The sequence below is a fragment of the Dendrobates tinctorius genome, unplaced genomic scaffold, assembly GCF_039654945.1.
Source record: "Dendrobates tinctorius isolate UK_male_01 unplaced genomic scaffold, ASM3965494v1 ptg000362l, whole genome shotgun sequence".
Classification (NCBI taxonomy): domain Eukaryota; kingdom Metazoa; phylum Chordata; class Amphibia; order Anura; family Dendrobatidae; genus Dendrobates; species Dendrobates tinctorius.
In genome coordinates, this window is record NW_027362028.1 from 1946502 (window position 1) to 1965867 (window position 19366).

At 47.0% G+C, this 19366-nt stretch overlaps 2 protein-coding genes across 2 annotated transcripts in view; both read right to left on the bottom strand.

Moving 5' to 3' along the window:
• The window catches only part of TTC33 (tetratricopeptide repeat domain 33), a 183911-nt gene that overhangs the window by 140060 nt on the left and 24485 nt on the right, over positions 1-19366 (bottom strand). The window lies entirely within an intron of this gene.
• On the bottom strand, positions 12690-16357 carry LOC141075573 (uncharacterized). Its single transcript, XM_073562686.1, has one exon. It carries the CDS (start codon positions 15362-15364, stop codon positions 14222-14224), a length of 1143 nt encoding a protein of 380 aa, XP_073418787.1. The 5' UTR covers positions 15365-16357; the 3' UTR covers positions 12690-14221.

The window sequence follows — 19366 nt, forward strand, 5'->3', positions numbered from 1 at the left end:
CAAGGTTAGGACGGAGGTAGGGACACAATCATCCCCTTCCACCATTATACGATATCTTCCATATGTAAAGCATATGGACATTTTCTGTAGCATTAATTTTTTTTTTCCCCACTTAAAAGGGTTATTCCGTCGGATAGAGCTTGTAAAAACAATCACTTTTGCAATTTACTGTTTGGTAAAATTTGCAGCCGTTCTTGAGATATTAACACTTTTCTTTTGTTTACATCTCGTTGCCTAGGACACCGACCGCCGCTGCTATCTCTCACAGCAGTGGCGAAACGGGCAGTTCTCCCGAGCTCTTTTCTATTGAGCTTGTAGGCGCTGCTCTGAAGCCGTCCGGGATCGCTGGAAACAACGGTTACCTCCTAATCTCGGCCAGCTTCAGCGCAGCGCTTACTAGTTAGACTGTAGCAGCGGTGGTCGGTCTCCTAGGCAATGAAATGTAAACAAAACAAAAAAGTGTTAATATCTCAAGAACGGCTGCAAATTTTAATAAACCGTAAATTGCAAAAAGGTGTGTTTTTACAAGCTCTATCCGACAATACCCACATGTGAAGATGGGAAGAATAACCCTTTAAATGCACGTATGTTTGCCTTACATAGTTACATAGGTTGGGAAAAAAAAACCTTTGTCCATCAAGTTCAACCTTTCTCCATCAATTCTATTATCTCTGTATTGCATTGTCCATTGAGTTAACGGAGGATCCATCAGTGAGCTGGTTCTGACAGCAGAGTTTATAACTCTTATCTTCCTTCTTCTGAGCTTTTTCAGCTTATTTATGACCACATGAAAAGTTGAGCTGAAATTTGCTGTCATTCATCAGCCGAGAATGGTTCAGGAAAAACAAAAGATAAGAGTTACAAACGAACCAATAAGAACGAGCTCACTGATGGTTTCTCAGTTTACTCGTTCTTCAGACAGTGGACCACAGAGTCTATAGAAGGCAAAAGGATCAGGATCCACATTTATTAGCCAGAATGGAGAGCACCTACTTATAGGGCCCTATTTTTTGACGGTCCCAACACATCTCTTCCAATTTACAATCACCCACTGATTTTCATGAGTGCTGTGTAATGCTTGATCTCACCTGTGGTGGCGCTGTAGAGAAACCTAACGGTTGTTATCATGGAGGCAAGGTATAGGTGGCTGCAGGTTTAATCTATAGCGACCACTAGAGGAAAAATGAGGTATTACATGATGCAAATGCAAAAGAAATGGCATCCATATAAAACCTAATATCATCCCTTCGCTCTTCTGAATACTCACCTAGACAGATATTATATTATACGGACTGGGTTATGGAAGGAGTGACCCAGATGGGTCAACTCCTTTAAGTAATGGGGCACATACATGATGCAGACAGGTACATGCAGAAAGAATACACAGCCAAGGAACCAGACGGTAAGCACCAGGCGAGAATCTGCTATAGGCACTGACCTACAGCGGGTAAAATAAGTATTGAACATGTCGCCAATTTTCAAATAAAATCTACTTCTAAAGGTGCTATTGACATGAAATTCTCACAACCCATCCAATCAACACAGGCAAAGAAATCAGACCATAGATGTCCATGAATTATGTGTAACAATGAGAAATGACAAAAACAAAAAGAGGAGCAAAAAAGCCATGGAAAGTCCTAACACCGGCTGAGATCTATCAGTAATTAGCGATTCTGCCACTTGGTGACAAATAATATCAGCTGGTTCAAAGGTGTCTCCTTACCAAGGTGCCACATAAGAATCATCTCATGATGGGTAAAACCAGTGAGCGGTCTCAAGACCTTTGCAACCTTATTGATGCAAAATATACTGGCATTGGTTACAGGAGAACTATAAATTACTCTGACCTCCAGGTGACTATGGACCATTACCTTCCATAGTCTCCAATGCTTCAAATATCTTAAAGGGGCTCTCTATTACTAAAGGTCATTGATAAAAGATCAACACCTAACACCCATCATCTGACTGAAGGTCGCGCGCACACAACTCTGTCCGAGGAAGGTCCCATAAAGGATGGACACCAGCTGGTGGTACGCTATAGAGCAGCGTAACTGCGGCGTAGTGCCGGAGACGAGATCCCTGGGAAACGTATTAGTGCCGGCTGCCGGGAAATCTGTAAGTTCCATTTTACCAGATGTTATAAGTCACTTCTCATTGTGATCTATGAAAGATGATAAGACGCAGCCGTCCCGATGCTGAATAATACATTATTCCTGGTGCAGGATCCCAGCATTTCACTGCCAGGATTTTCCCTGGTGCCCACATCGTAGTGCGGCTCTCAGACGGATAGTCCGGCTTCTATAAATTCTGGTGCAGACAGGACACTTCACCCGGTATAAAACGCTGATTTAGGAGACAATTCTTTGAATTTACTAAATGCTCGAAGTCAAAAAAAGACTCCGCAAAAAGTCCTAAAAAGCGAATCTGTCCTGAGAAAGTGAGCGATTACTGCAACCAGAAATGTCTGACTTTTTCTCATAATCGTTCATGAAAAAAAGAGAAGAAAATTCTAGTCATTTTTTCAATACAATTTTTCCCACCAGCCACAGTGTACAATTATCTATAGCCCCTATGTACATGTGATTACTCTTTTACAGTGCCTTGCGAAAGTATTTTGCCCCCTGGAACTTTTCAACCTTTTCCCACATATCATGCTTCAAACATAAAGATACCAAATGTAAATTTTTGGTGAAGAATCAACAACAAGTGGGACACAATTGTGAAGTTGAACGATATTTATTAGTTATTTTAAGTTTTTGTGGAAATTCAAAAACTGAAAAGTGGGGCGTGCAATATTATTCGGCCCCTTTAACTTAAAGGGGTTGTCCGGGCTTTTCACATAATCTCAGTACATATCTGGGCTGCAGAATTATGACAATAAGTAATTTACTTTCTGTCACTAGTTTGCATGGTTTTCTAGATATTCTGAACAGAACGTCCAAGGGGGGGGTGTTATGGCATTGAAATGAGAACTAGTCGTAACCTCCTACTCTACTCCAAACATGCCCTCTATAGCAACAACCCCACCCTCCATAGCTACAGGCCCTCCCCGTCCACATGAAGAAGCCCTCATCACACAGTAACAAATCCTCCCCCTCTAGCAGCCTCAGTGCAGAGAGCAGAGAGCTGCTCCTCCCCCAGACACACATCGTCCTGTATTCTGGGACAGGCTGCTCCCATCAGTATTTGTGTCATTAGAGACACAGTGCTCACACATACACTGCACCAAATCTGCTGCTGTGTGAAGACATCAGTGACACAGAGCTGTCTCATTCACACAGCAGAGGCTTTGTCACACAACAGATTACATCAGTGACTGCCATCCCCTGTGCAGATTAGAAGCTGCAGACCCCCATCACTGGCCCTCACACAGTCTGTTCTCACTGCTGCCAGCAGCCTGGGACAGTGAGGGAAGGAATTACTGATAATAAGTTATGTATTGTAATCATGGAGTGTCCCAGAATACAGGACGATTTTCCCTCCTCACTAGTTTCACTTTCCATAGATCACTGTTCAGTGTGTGTCTGGGGGAGGAGCAGCTCTCTGCTCTCTGCACTGAGGCTGCTGAAGGGGAAGAATTTGTTACTGTGTGATGAGGGCTTCTTCATGTGGACGGGGAGGGCCTGTAGCTATGGAGGGTGGGGTTGTTGCTATAGAGGGCATGTTTGGAGTAGAGTAGGAGGTTACGACTAGTTCTCATTTCAATGCCATAACACCCCCCCCTTGGACGTTCTGTTCAGAATATCTAGAAAACCGTGCAAACTAGTGACAGAAAGTAAATTACTTATTGTCATAATTCTGCAGCCCAGATATGTACTGAGATTATGTGAAAAGCCCGGACAACCCCTTTAAGTTAAAGGGGCCGAATAATATTGCACGCCCCACTTTTCAGTTTTTGAATTTCTACAAAAATTTAAGATAACCAATAAATTTCGTTCAATTTCACAATTGTGTCCCACTTGTTGTTGATTCTTCACCAAAAATTTACATTTGGTATCCTTATGCTTATGTTTGAAGCATGATATGTGGGAAAAAGTTGAAAAGTTCCAGGGGGCCAAATACTTTCGCAAGGCACTGTATATGACCGGTCATTTTTGGCATTAAATTAACACCAATTATGGCGATTTATCTCACATGTATTAATAGTTACTTATACTTCATTCACTTTCAGCTCCTGATATGCAGTTTATTATCGACTCTCAGTTTAGTGTGGATGTGAGGTTCATGTCTCCAGGGTCTTCCCCAGCTTTATTCCTAGGGCGATTTCCCTTACTACGGCTCATGAGGAGGAATCATGCTTTTCTCCCCACCTACAGCCTAAATGATCTGCCCTCCCTGATAACGTGCTTTCACCCCTCTCCTCTCTGATCTGCTGGGTACGATTGTTTCTCCTCACTGCTGCCATCTTTAAAAGTAAAGAAAGGAAGAGTGAGGAGATCAGATGGAGGGTCAGGAACTCTGATAAATTATTAGTTTTTTGACTGATCAGTGGGGGTCTCAAAACCCAGACCTCAATCAATCAGCAGCCCTGTGCAGCGCCGATCATATATAATAAAATCTGTACACTGACAGTTACACTTTAATGTACTGAAAGCAGTAAAAATGAGCAAGAGCAAACCAACATCTAAGTGATTTTCACAAGAGCCAAGTTGTGATGTCAAAACAACTAGTTCAGAGAATCTCCAAAATGGTCTTGTGTGGTGTACCCAGTGGGTCTTATAAGGTGCTCCCAGTACATAGCAGGTCTCATAAGGTGTTCCCATTATACAACAGGTGTTCTGGGGTTTTCCTGGTATATGGCAGGTCTTGTGGGGTGTTCCCAGTAGACAGCAGGTCTTGTAAGGTGTTCCTGGTATACAGAAGGTCTTGCGGGCTCTTCCCAAAATATGGCAGGTCTTGTGGGGTGTTCCAGCCATACGGCAGGTCTTGCAGGGGAGTTCCTGCTATACAGAAGGTCTTGTGGGGTTTCCTGTATATAGAAGATCTGTTCTTAGTAGGTCTTGCAGGACACTCCTTGAAAATGACGGGTTGTGTGGGGTGCTCCCGGTATGCAGCAGTTCTTGTGGGGTTTTCACAGCACATGACATGCTCTCGGTATACTGCAGCTCATGTGCTGTGTTCCCAGTGAACGGCAGGTCTTGTGCAGGATTTCCAATTTACAGCAGATCTTATAGGATGTTCCTGCTATATTGCGGCTATTGTGGGGTTTTCCCAATGTACGCCAGGTTTTGTGGGGTTGTGCCAGTATATGTAGGATCCTCTGGGGTGTTCCCTTGTATATGACAGGTCTCGTGGGATGGTGCCAGTATATGTTGAGTCCTCTGGGATGTTCCCAGTTTATGACAGTTATTGTGGGGTGGTGCCAGTATATGTTGAGTCCTCTGGGGTGTTCCCAGTATATGACAGTTATTGTGGGGTGGTGCCAGTATATGTTGGGTCCTCTGGGGTGTTCCCAGTATATGACAGTTATTGTGGGGTGGTGCCAGTATATGTTGGGTCCTCTGGGGTGTTCCCAGTATGACAGCTATTGTGGGGTGGTGCAAGTATATGTTGGGTCCTCTGGGGTGTTCCCAGTATGACAGCTATTGTGGGGTGGTGCCAGTATATGTTGGGTCCTCTGGGGTGTTCCCAGTTTATGACAGTTATTGTGGGGTGGTGCCAGTATATGTTGGGTCCTCTGGGGTGTTCCCAGTATATGACAGTTATTGTGGGGTGGTGCCAGTATATGTTGGGTCCTCTGGGGTGTTCCCAGTATATGACAGTTATTGTGGGGTGGTGCCAGTATATGTTGGGTCCTCTGGGGTGTTCCCAGTAAGACAGCTATTGTGGGGTGGTGCAAGTATATGTTGGGTCCTCTGGGGTGTTCCCAGTATGACAGCTATTGTGGGGTGGTGCAAGTATATGTTGAGTCCTCTGGGGTGTTCCCAGTATATGACAGTTATTGTGGGGTGGTGCCAGTATATGTTGGGTCCTCTGGGGTGTTCCCAGTATGACAGCTATTGTGGGGTGGTGCAAGTATATGTTGGGTCCTCTGGGACGATCCCAGTATATGACAGTTATTGTGGGGTGGTGCCAGTAGTATATTGGGTCCTCTGGGGTGTTCCCAGTATATGGCAGGTCTTGTGGGGTGGTGCCAGTATATGTTGGGTCCTCTGGGGTGTTCCCAGTATATGACAGGTCTCGTGGGATGGTGCCAGTATATGTTGGGTCCTCTGGGGTGTTCCCAGTATATGACAGTTATTGTGGGGTGGTGCCAGTATATGTTGGGTCCTCTGGGGTGTTCCCAGTATGACAGCTATTGTGGGGTGGTGCCAGTATATGTTGGGTCCTCTGGGGTGTACCCAGTATGACAGCTATTGTGGGGTGGTGCCAGTATATGTTGAGTCCTCTGGGGTGTTCCCAGTATGACAGCTATTGTGGGATGGTGCCAGTATATGTTGGGTCCTCTGGGGTGTTCCCAGTATGACAGCTATTGTGGGGTGGTGCCAGTATATGTTGGGTCCTCTGGGGTGTTTCCAGTATGACAGCTATTGTGGTGTGGTGCCAGTATATGTTGGGTCCTCTGGGGTGTTCCCAGTATGACAGCTATTGTGGGGTGGTGCCAGTATATGTTGAGTCCTCTGGGGTGTTCCCAGTATGACAGCTATTGTGGGGTGGTGCCAGTATATGTTGGGTCCTCTGGGGTGTTCCCAGTATGACAGCTATTGTGGAGTGGTGCAAGTATATGTTGGGTCCTCTGGGACGATCCCAGTATATGACAGTTATTGTGGGGTGGTGCCAGTAGTATATTGGGTCCTCTGGGGTGTTCCCAGTATGACAGGTCTTGTGGGGTGGTGCCAGTATATGTTGGGTCCTCTGGGGTGTTCCCAGTTTATGACAGTTATTGTGGGGTGGTGCCAGTATATGTTGGGTCCTCTGGGGTGTTCCCAGTATGACAGCTATTGTGGGGTGGTGCCAGTATATGATGGGTCCTCTGGGACGATCCCAGTATATGACAGTTATTGTGGGGTGGTGCCAGTAGTATATTGGGTCCTCTGGGGTGTTCCCAGTATGACAGGTCTCCTGGGATGGTTCCAGTATATGTCGGGTCCTCTGGGGTGTTCCCAGTTTATGACAGCTATTGTGGGGTGGTGCCAGTATTTGATGGGTCCTCTGGGACGATCCCAGTATATGACAGTTATTGTGGGGTGGTGCCAGTAGTATATTGGGTCCTCTGGGGTGTTCCCAGTATGACAGGTCTCCTGGGATGGTTCCAGTATATGTCGGGTCCTCTGGGGTGTTCCCAGTATACGGCAGGTCTTGCGGGATATTTCCAGTATGCTGTGGTTAGTATATAATGACAAATTAATAACACAGCACGGGGGGATAAGGGGGCTGCAACCTGTAACCATGGAGATATATTAGAACTATACACTAAACTGGGGACGATATTTCATGAGGACACTTTGCAGAATTGCTTTGTTGCTTTTCCACTTTCGATGCACGGGAACGATTTTACAATGGTTGATAAGAGGGAACGCCGCTATTAGGGACGTCAGGATTGTGAAATCTTCCTGCCATCGTCTGTAGTAAAACTGAAATCTGAACAAGACGCTGAGAGCATCTCTGATGAGATAATGCCGCTGTGATGAGGAGTAAAGCATCCAGACGGGAGAGCTCAGGTAATGGATGAGATCGGGGAGAGTTTACAAGAAGCAAATTATGTGAAGATGAAGCGGCAGGATGGTGAATAGAATCTGCCCGTTACAGCTCGTTATGGAAGCATTACACTCATTAAAGGCAAAAGTCCAGCGCTGATCAAAACGTGGCAAAATATCCGCCAGCATTCCAGCACAATGAGAGCCGGGACTGCTCACCAGTAATGTCACAGTGACACAGGATCACAGGCGTTTATTACTGCTGTGCTCGTCCATCATTAAAAGGGTCCATAGGCTGCGTCTGGAATTAACTTTACCACCAACTTTACAACCACAGACAAGAGCGGCGCCATTTTTAGAAAAAAGTTTTTTTTGTTTTTTTTTGGCGATTACGGCTGGCTGCATGGGAACCGACCCGAGCCTCCTCCTTAGTACGCACCACATACTTTACAATCATGCTTCCTCCCGCAACTTTCCCTTTGTGCCACTTGCTTTATACTGAAACTACCTGATTTGTGCATTTTTTTTTATTTTCTTGTACTTTTGGATGGATTCACCTAATGAGGTGGACTCTCTAAGCGGCAGGTCATGGTAGACAAAACGGACCAAAGGCGACGGCACAGTGGGTAGGACAGATGGCAAATGGAACTGCGAGGACCAGGACAGGAGGGTTTGAAAATTACTCTATTTATAAATAATATTGTTTCACTCACAAAAGAAATCATACAACAGGTGCCAACCACTAGGTGTCTTCCTACTGTCTAACTTACTGTCCACTGCCTGTTGTCAAGAGTAATCAGTACCTAGCAGCAGACAGGCTGAGATGGATTGCATTAAATGGGTCTGGGGCTTTTTCAACCAACAGGAAGTGGGGGCGGGTCACTATCAATCTACAAGAAGTGGGGGCGAGTCACTATCAATCTACAGGAAGAGGAGGCGGGTCACTATCAATCTACAGGAAGTGGGGGCGAGTCACTATCAATCTACAGGAAGTGGGGGCGAGTCACTATCAATCTACAGGAAGTGGGGGCGGGTCACTATCAATCTACAGGAAGGGGGGGCGAGTCACTATCAATCTACAGGAAGAGGAGGTGGGTCACTATCAATCTACAGGAAGTGGGGGCGGGTCACTATCAATCTACAAGAAGTGGGGGCGAGTCACTATCAATCTACAGGAAGGGGGGGCGAGTCACTATCAATCTACAGGAAGAGGAGGTGGGTCACTATCAATCTACAGGAAGTGGGGGCGGGTCACTATCAATCTACAAGAAGTGGGGGCGAGTCACTATCAATCTACAGGAAGGGGGGGCGAGTCACTATCAATCTACAGGAAGTGGGGGCGAGTCACTATCAATCTACAGGAAGTGGGGGCGGGTCACTATCAATCTACAGGAAGTGGGGGCGGGTCACTATCAATCTACAGGAAGGGGGGGCGAGTCACTATCAATCTACAGGAAGAGGAAGCGGGTCACTATCAATCTACAGGAAGTGGGGGCGAGTCACTATCAATCTACAGGAAGTGGGGGCGAGTCACTATCAATCTACAGGAAGTGGGGGCGAGTCACTATCAATCTACAGGAAGTGGGGGCGAGTCACTATCAATCTACAGGAAGTGGGGGCGAGTCACTATCAATCTACAGGAAGTGGGGGCGAGTCACTATCAATCTACTGGAAGTGGGGGCGAGTCACTATCAATCTACAGGAAGAGGAGGCAGGTCACTATCAATCTACAGGAAGTGGGGGCGAGTCACTATCAATCTACAGGAAGTGGGGGCGGGTCACTATCAATCTACAGGAAGAGGAGGCGGGTCACTATCAATCTACAGGAAGTGGGGGCGAGTCACTATCAATCTACAGGAAGTGGGGGCGAGTCACTATCAATCTACAGGAAGTGGGGGCGGGTCACTATCAATCTACAGGAAGGGGGGGCGAGTCACTATCAATCTACAGGAAGAGGAGGCGGGTCACTATCAATCTACAAGAAGTGGGGGCGAGTCACTATCAATCTACAGGAAGAGGAGGCGGGTCACTATCAATCTACAGGAAGTGGGGGCGGGTCACTATCAATCTACAGGAAGTGGGGGCGGGTCACTATCAATCTACAGGAAGTGGGGGCGAGTCACTATCAATCTACAGGAAGTGGGGGCGGGTCACTATCTACAGGAAGGGGGGGCGAGTCACTATCAATCTACAGGAAGAGGAGGCGGGTCACTATCAATCTACAGGAAGTGGGGGCGGGTCACTATCAATCTACAGGAAGGGGGGGCGAGTCACTATCAATCTACAGGAAGAGGAGGTGAGTCACTATCAATCTACAGGAAGTGGGGGCGAGTCACTATCAATCTACTGGAAGTGGGGGCGAGTCACTATCAATCTACAGGAAGAGGAGGCAGGTCACTATCAATCTACAGGAAGTGGGGGCGGGTCACTATCAATCTACAGGAAGTGGGGGCGGGTCACTATCAATCTACTGGAAGTGGGGGCGGGTCACTATCAATCTACAGGAAGAGGAGGCGGGTCACTATCAATCTACAGGAAGAGGAGGCGGGTCACTATCAATCTACAGGAAGAGGAGGCGAGTCACTATCAATCTACTGGAAGTGGGGGCGGGTCACTATCAATCTACAGGAAGAGGAGGCGGGTCACTATCAATCTACAGGAAGTGGGGGCGGGTCACTATCAATCTACAGGGAGTGGGGGCAGGTCACTATCAATCTACAGGAAGGGGGGGCGGGTCACTATCAATCTACAGGAAGTGGGGGCGAGTCACTATCAATCTACAGGAAGAGGAGGCGGGTCACTATCAATCTACAGGAAGTGGGGGCGAGTCACTATCAATCTACAGGAAGAGGAGGCGGGTCACTATCAATCTACAGGAAGTGGGGGCGAGTCACTATCAATCTACAGGAAGGGGGGGCGAGTCACTATCAATCTACAGGAAGTGGGGGCGAGTCACTATCAATCTACAGGAAGTGGGGGCGAGTCACTATCAATCTACAGGAAGTGGGGGCGAGTCACTATCAATCTACAGGAAGTGGGGGGGCGGGTCACTATCAATCTACAGGAAGTGGGGGCGAGTCACTATCAATCTACAGGAATTGGGGGCGAGTCACTATCAATCTACAGGAAGTGGGGGCGGGTCACTATCAATCTACAGGAAGTGGGGGTGGCTCACTATCAATCTACAGGAAGTGGGGGCGAGTCACTATCTACAGGAAGTGGGGGGGGCGGGTCACTATCAATCTACAGGAAGTGGGGGGGCGGGTCACTATCAATCTACAGGAATTGGGGGCGAGTCACTATCAATCTACAGGAAGTGGGGGCGGGTCACTATCAATCTACAGGAAGTGGGGGGGCGGGTCACTATCAATCTACAGGAAGTGGGGGGGCGGGTCACTATCAATCTACAGGAAGTGGGGTCGAGTCACTATCAATCTACAGGAATTGGGGGCGAGTCACTATCAATCTACAGGAAGTAGGGGCGAGTCACTATCAATCTACAGGAAGTGGGGGGGCGGGTCACTATCAATCTACAGGAAGTGGGGGGGCGGGTCACTATCAATCTACAGGAAGTGGGGGCGAGTCACTATCAATCTACAGGAAGTGGGGGCGAGTCACTATCAATCTACAGGAAGTGGGGGCGATTCACTATCAATCTACAGGAAGTGGGGGGGCGGGTCACTATCAATCTACAGGAAGTGGGGGCGAGTCACTATCAATCTACAGGAATTGGGGGCGAGTCACTATCAATCTACAGGAAGTGGGGGCGGGTCACTATCAATCTACAAGAAGTGGGGGCGAGTCACTATCAATCTACAGGAAGTGGGGGCGGGTCACTATCAATCTACAGGAAGTGGGGGCGGGTCACTATCAATCTACAGGAAGTGGGGGCGGGTCACTATCAATCTACAGGAAGTGGGGGCGAGTCACTATCAATCTACAGGAAGTGGGGGCGAGTCACTATCAATCTACAGGAAGTGGGGGCGGCTCACTATCAATTTACAGGAAGGGGGGGCGGGTTGTCTACTGCTAATTTAGATTGTGAGCCCCATCGGGGACAGTGATGATAATGTGTGCAAACTGTAAAGCGCTGCGGAATATGTTGGCGCTATATAAAGGGATTATTAGTGGAGACAGACCTTTGCTTTGCTCCTGCTCTCCTGTCTACCAATGTGCACACTGGCGCAGCAGACCGCTTCCAGCCTGACGCAGACGAACCACTTAGCCTGCGAGTTGGGGCAGTTGCAGGACGCATCGTAAATGTGCACCAAAATTCTGGTTTGCTTATCCTTGCTGGGCAGGATGAGGGGAACCAAGGCCGGGCATTTCTCCAGGTTTGGAGACACATTGCTAAAGGGTTGTCTCAATATCTATCGCTGCCCATACAAGTGTAGGAAGGAGGAGAGGAGCGGCAGCCAACAACTGTCCAGGATACAGCAGCACTTCATCACTATCACAATAACGCGGTTTGGGCTCTAGAGGGTCAGAGTGTCAGGAACGGTCTATAGACTTGGCTAATGGCGATCCTCTATATCCCTGGGAGGCCGCACTACCAGGAATCCCAGTATGGTCACGGGACCCAGAAGGAGATACCGGGGAGGGCCGGCGGCCTGTAGCTTCAGAGACAGTACTACTATTAATCCCCTCTACATTCACCCTATCCCCTTCTGCCGTCCTGTAGCTGCTACTGCCTCATTTTTTCGAGAACAAGAGGGAGTGCACAAAAAGATGTCCCCCCGCAGCGGGGTCTGCCGCGGAGTGGTGGAGATTCCTAATGTAAGGATATTTAGAAAATTAGGAAGGGGAAAGGGAAATTTGTGCTCACCAAAATAGTCCTGTAAGCCGGTCGTGCCTAGGGATCAAATGGCTGACCACCATGTGTTGCAAACATGAAGAGAGAAGGAAGATCCGGCACTGGAGACTTAATAAAATCCACGATAAGTTTTATTCACATAATTTCATGATAAAACCATAAAGGGGAAAACAGACCCCCACGCCTGACGCGTTTCGAACCTAACACCAGGTTCTTCCTCAGAGACATGTCTCTGAGGAAGAACCTGGTGTAAGGTTCGAAACGCGTCAGGCGTGGGGGTCTGTTTTCCCCTTTATGGTTTTATCATGAAATTATGTGAATAAAACTTATCGTGGATTTTATTAAGTCTCCAGTGCCGGATCTTCCTTCTCTCTTCATATTCCTAATGTAACACTTATGCTAAAGTATATAAGACGGACCGGACGCTGCTGCAGGAAATCTAATGTTTAGGGTTGAGATCATAGGAGTCTGATGCGCGCTCGGTATCTTCTTCAGCGCTGCCCCGGGCTCAGTCTCATCCATCAGTGCAACTAGATTACATCTCACAACAAAGGGAAAAGAAGGGAGCGCTAAGTAATCCAAAGTGTACTGAAGAGGAGCGAGAAAACCAGGGAGAGTACACCCCACGCCCCACCACAAAGCCAAGAAACCTGTACAGAGAAAGCACTAATAACAGGAAAAAGATAACAATATAGTAATGTGGGAGCCAGGAAGAAGCTCAGCTCCATAATGCATCCCCACCAGCAGAATAGTGAGTGCAGCTCTGGGGTATAATACAGGATGTAACTCAGGATCAGTAATGTAATGTATGTACACAGTGACTGCACCAGCAGAATAGTGAGTGCAGCTCTGGGGTATAATACAGGAGGTAACTGAGGATCAGTAATGTAATGTATGTACACAGTGACTGCATCAGTAGAATAGTGAGTGCAGCTCTGGAGTATAATACAGGATGCGCCTCAGGATCAGTACAGTAAATGGACCACAAAATTTGTTGTGGTTTCTCCTGAGTAAACCGATACCCCACATGTAGGAGAAATCCAGTGTTTGGGCACACGGCAGGGCTTGGAAGGAAAGGAGCCCTATTTGACTTTTTGAACGCAAAAATGGCTGGAATCGAGCTCGGATGTCATATCGTGTTCGGAGAGCCCCTGATGTGCCTAAGCAGTGGTGACCCCATTTTGGAAACTAGACTACCTCAAGGAATTTATCTAGCTGCGTGGTGAGCACCTTGTACACCCAGATGCTTTACAGAAATTTATAACATTGAGCCGTGAAGGTAAGAAAGTCATATTTTTTGCACAAAAATCTTTTTAGCCTCAATTTTTTATTTTCACAAGAGTAACGGGGAAAATGGACCCTCACAAATGTTGTACAATTTCTCCTGAGTACGCTGATACTCCATATGTGGGGAAAAACTACCATTTGGGCGCATGGCAGGGCTCAGAAGGGTGGAGTGACGATTTGCAGCGCAGACTTTGATGGAATGTTCTGTGCATGTCATATCCTGTTTGGAGAGCCCCTGATATGCGTAAACAGTGAAACCCCCCACAAGTGACCCCATTTTGCAAACTTCACCCCTCAGGGAATTTATCTTGCTATTTGTTTAACCGGTGTGTGGATTTATAATATGGTCGTACTTGTGTGGCGCTCGGTGTGGAGCTCAGTTTGGAGCTCGGTGTGGCGCCCAGTGTGGAGCCAGGAGTGGCCCTCGTAGAGGAGCTCCGTGTGTAGCTGAGTTTGGAACTCGGTGTGGAGCCCGGAGTGGCCCTCATAGAGGAGCTAGGTGTGGAGCTGAGTTTGGAGCTCGGTGAGGAGCTCGGTGTGGAGCTAGGTTGGGGCTCGGTGTGGAGCTGAGTTTGGAGCTCAGTGTGGAGCCCGGAGTGGCCCTCGGTGTGGAGCTGAGTTTGGAGCTCGGTGTGGAGCCCGAAGCGGCCCTCATAGAGGAGCTCGGTGTGGAGCTGAGTTTGGAGCTCGGTGTGGAGCCCGGAGTGGCCCTCGGTGAGGAGCTTGGTGTGGAGCAGAGTTTGGAGCTCGGTGTGGAGCCGAGTTTGGAGCTCGGTGTGGAGCCGAGTTTGGAGCTCGGTGTGGAGCCAAGTTTGGAGCTCGGTGTGGAGCCAAGTTTGGAGCTCGGTGTGGAGCTGAGTTTGGAGCTTGGTGTGGCGCCCAGTGTGGAGCCCGGAGTGGCCCTCGTAGAGGAGTTCGGTATGGAGCTGAGTTTGGAACTTGGTGTGGAGCCCGGAGTGGTCCTCGTAGAGGAGCTCGGTGTGGCGCCCAGTGTGGAGCCCGGAGTGGCCCACGTAGAGGAGCTTGGTATAGAGCCGAGTTTGGAACTTGGTGTGGAGCCCGGAATGGTCCTCGTAGAGGAGCTCGGTGTGGCGCCCAGTGTGGAGCCCGGAATGGCTCTCGTAGAGGAGCTCGGTATGGAGCTGAGTTTGGAGCTCGGTGTGGAGCCCGGAGTGGTCCTCGTAGAGGAGCTCGGTGTGGAGCCGAGTTTGGAGCTCAGTGAGGAGCTCGGTGAGGAGCTCGGTGTGGAGCCGAGTTTGGAGCTCGGTGTGGAGCCGAGTTTGGAGCTCGGTGTGGAGCCGAGTTTGGAGCTCGGTGTGGAGCCGAGTTTGGAGCTCGGTGTGGAGCCGAGTTTGGAGCTCGGTGTGGAGCCGAGTTTGGAGCTCGGTGTGGAGCCGAGTTTGGAGCTCGGTGTGGAGCCTGGTGTGGCCCTCGGTGAGCTCGGTGTGGAGCTGAGTTTGGAGCTCAGTGTGGCATCCGGTGTGGAGCTTGGTGTGGCGCTCGGCGTGGAGCTGAGTTTGGAGCTCGTTGTGGAGCTTTGCGAGGCGCTCGATGTGGAGCTGAGTCTTGAGCTCGGCGTGGCACTTGGTGAGGCGCTCAATGTGGAGACTGGTGTGGAGCTCAGCATGGTGCTCGGTGTGGAGCTATGACCGTTCCCGCATGGTGTGGACTCGTGACAATGTGTCAGCTCTCACAGTGAGAATAAGAGGGAGGAGAATCCAGGGAATACGCTGGGGTTTGTAATCAGAGACAGGAGACTGAGAACAGACTGGGGGGCGAATAATAAATATCCACTGTCTGATGTAATACCAGACTCAGCCTGTAGACAAGGGTGGCGCTCTTCCTGCAAGGCGGCAGCTATATTTACCAATCTTATTCAGCTCGTTTTTTTGGGGGTGAACTTTCTCGTCCGCTACTACTTCCTCAGCCCTTGTGCGCGGTGGCTGCCGATAACAATGAATGATTAGTAATATCTCACACAGACGGCTGCGGACGGGTCAGGAAATTAAAGTCTAATGCAATCACACCACCAATCGGCGAGAACTGCTCCTACTGTGCGCTAAAACTAAAGCAATTATCCTCCGTGAAATAAAGAGACAGCGATGTGTCTGGGAGCGTTGGCTCAGACATCGATGTGGAGGAGACCCCAAGACCAACGCTCTGAAATAAACAACATGTATCAATATCTCATCGCTTTATTTACCAAAAACAACAAAAATATGTCAGCTGACGCTGCAGCTTACTGACGCTGCACTGCACTTCTCCATCGCGTAGGTTGGGCTGGGGCTCGCGTCTTCACGTCAGCAACGGTCTCCTTGGTCTCTCTCTGCTTACCTTTGCTTTACGAAAATAGACTAGCGGGGCAAATGGTCAGTTGCCAAGGGCTCCACTTACCGGGGACTTACAAAAATTGGAAATCAACGAGAACCCCAAGGCTATGTTTTTTGCCCACACTCAGTGATACTTTTTTTTCCAGCTTTATTGCATTAGATGGCAGAGTTTTATCAGCACTCTTTGGCCTCACTAACTGGTCATTTCATGAAGGTGATATCTGAGCACTGTAAGGTGGCATTATTTAAGCACCGTATGGTGGTAATATTTAAAGTCATTGTATAGAATCATAGAATCATAGAATCGTAGAGTTGGAAGGGACCTCCTGGGCCATCTGGTCCAACCCCCTGCTCAAAGCAGGATTCGCTAAATCATCCCAGTCAGATGTCTGTCCAGCCTCTGTTTGAAGACTTCCATTGAAGGAGAACTCACCACTTCTCGTGGCAGCCTGTTCCACTCATTGATCACTCTAACTGTCAAAAAGTTTTTTCTAATATCTAATCTGTGTCTCCTCCCATTCAGTTTCATCCCATTGCTTCTAGTCTTTCCTTGTGCAAATGAGAATAAAGTTGATCCTTCTACAATGTGACAGCCCTTTAGATATTTGTAGACAGCTATTAAGTCTCCTCTCAGTCTTCTCTTTTGCAAACTAAACATTCCCAAATCCTGCAACCTTTCCTCATAAGACAGGGTTTGCAGACCGGTCACCATTCTGGTCGCTCTTTTCTGAACTTGCTCCAGTTTGTTGATGTCTTTTTTAAAATGTGGTGCCCAAAACTGGACACAATATTCCAGATGAGGTCTGACCAAAGAGGAGTAGAGGGAAATAATGACTTCACGTGATCTAGACTGTATGCTTCTGTTAATACATCCTAGAATTGCATTTGCCTTTTTTGCTGCTGCATCACACTGTTGACTCATATTCAGTCTGTGATCTATTAGTATACCCAAGTCTTTTTCACATGTGCTGTCACTTAGCCCTATTCCTCCCATTCTATATATGCTTTTTTCATTTTTATTGCCCAGATGTAGTACTTTGCATTTCTCCCTGTTAAAAACCATTCTGTTAGTTGCTGCCCACTTCTCCAGTTTATTTAAATCTTTTTGAATCCTCTCTCTCTCTTCTCTAGTATTAGCTATCCCTCCTAGCTTTGTGTCATCAGCAAATTTAATCAGTTTACCCTCAATTCCTTCATCTAAATCGTTGATAAAGATGTTGAACAATACAGGGCCCAGGACAGAGCCCTGTGGTACCCCACTTGAGACATTCTTCCAACTGGATGTGCAGCCATTTCCGACCACTCTTTGGGTCCGATCACTAAGCCAGTTATGAATCCACCTAACAGTTGCCATGTCCATTCCATACTTAGTCATTTTTTCAATAAGGATTGTATGAGAGACTTTGTCAAATGCTTTGCTGAAGTAAAGATATACTATATCTACAGCATTTCCTTGATCCACCCAATCAGTGATACTGTCATAGAAGGAAATTAAGTTAGTCTGACATGACTTATTAGTTACAAACCCATGCTGACTCTGTTTAATCACTTCATTCTTATCCAGGTATTGACATACATGTTGTTTAATAATTTGTTCAAAGATCTTTCCTGGTATAGAAGTCAGACTCACCGGCCTATAGTTGCCTGGGTCCACCTTCTTCCCCTTTTTGAAGATAGGAACAACATTTGCTCTTCTCCAGTCTTCTGGCACTTCTCCTGTTCTCCAAGAATTTTCAAAGATTATGGAGAGGGGTTCAAAAATTTCTTCTGCTATCTCCTTCAGTACTCTGGGGTGTAATTCATCTGGACCTGGAGACTTGAATTCATTTAGGTTGGCTAAGTGTTTCCTCACTATCTTTCTGTTTATAGATATCCTGGATTCTTCTATTCCCTTAATAGGACAGTGAATAACAGTTGATGTTACATTTCCTTTTTGAGAGAAAACAGATGCAAAATAGGAATTTAAAAGTTCAGCCTTCTCAACATCCTGTCTTACCATTTCATCATTTTCATCCTGTAAAAATCCTATAGCATCTTTGACTTTTCTTTTACTTTTGACATATCCCCAAAATCCTTTATTATTGCTTTTGACATCTCTTGCAAGCCTCAATTCATTTTCAGCTTTAGCTAATCTGATTTGTGCCCTGCAGGTTCTGCAGACAGCATTATATTCTTCTTTAGATATGCCTCCCTCTTTCCATTTTATAAACATTTTTTTCTTCCTTTTTAGCATGTGCTTAAGTTCTGTGTTCATCCATCCTGGTTTCCTTAAATGCTTCCTATTCTTCCCTCTTTTCGGAATTGTTAACAACTGTGCTTTGAGAATTTCATTTTTCAAGATTTCCCATCCTTCCTGGACATTTTTGTCTTTAAGGATATCCAGCCATTGGATCCCTCCAATTCTCTTTCTGAATCCCTTAAAATCTGCCTTTCTGAAATCTAACCTTGACGTCTGAGTCTTCACAGGTCTTCCGCCTCTAGTTATCCAAAATTCTAAAATAGCATGGTCGCTACCTCCTAGGGTCCCAGCCACTTTTACCTCCTCAACCATTTCCTCCCTGTTTATAAGCATTAGATCCAAGGTAGCAGTTCTCCTTGCTTTCTCCCTTACCTTTTGGAAGATAAAGTTGATAAAAATCTCCCATGACAACTATGACATATTTTTTTGGAAAACTTGGCCATTTGATGCATAAAGAGTTCATCCATATCTTCAGCTTGCACAGGCGGCCTGTAGTAAATGCCTACAATGGTGTCCTTTCCATTGTTCTGTCCTTGTATTCTTACCCAAACAGTTTCCACAGAACTCCCAGTCTCTGAAGCTTCAATCTCTGTGCAGATATACGCGTTTCTAACATACAATGCGACACCCCCTCCTCGTTTATCAAGTCTGTTTCTTGCAAATAAGTTGTATCCTTCTAGTCTTGTATTCCAATCATGTGTATTGTCCCACCAAGTTTCAGTGATTCCAATGACATCATATTTCTTTTCCTGTGTTAGTAGTTCCAATTCTCCTTGTTTGTTGCCCATGCTTTGTGCATTAGTATAGAAACATTTTAGTTTGTGATTGGTTTCTCTTTCTCCAATATTTTTATTAATTAGATTCTTTCGTCTTTGTTCTTCCTTTCCACTTCTAATAGCAGAGTTCTCAATAGCATTTGTCAGGTGTATGGCTTTTTCTGGTCTTTTGCTTCCCTTCCCATGTTGTTCTAGTTTAAAGCTCTCCTTACAAGTGTAGCAAGGCGACTTCCAAATACATGCTTTCCAGTCTTCGTAAGGTGCACCCCATCTCTAGCAAGTAG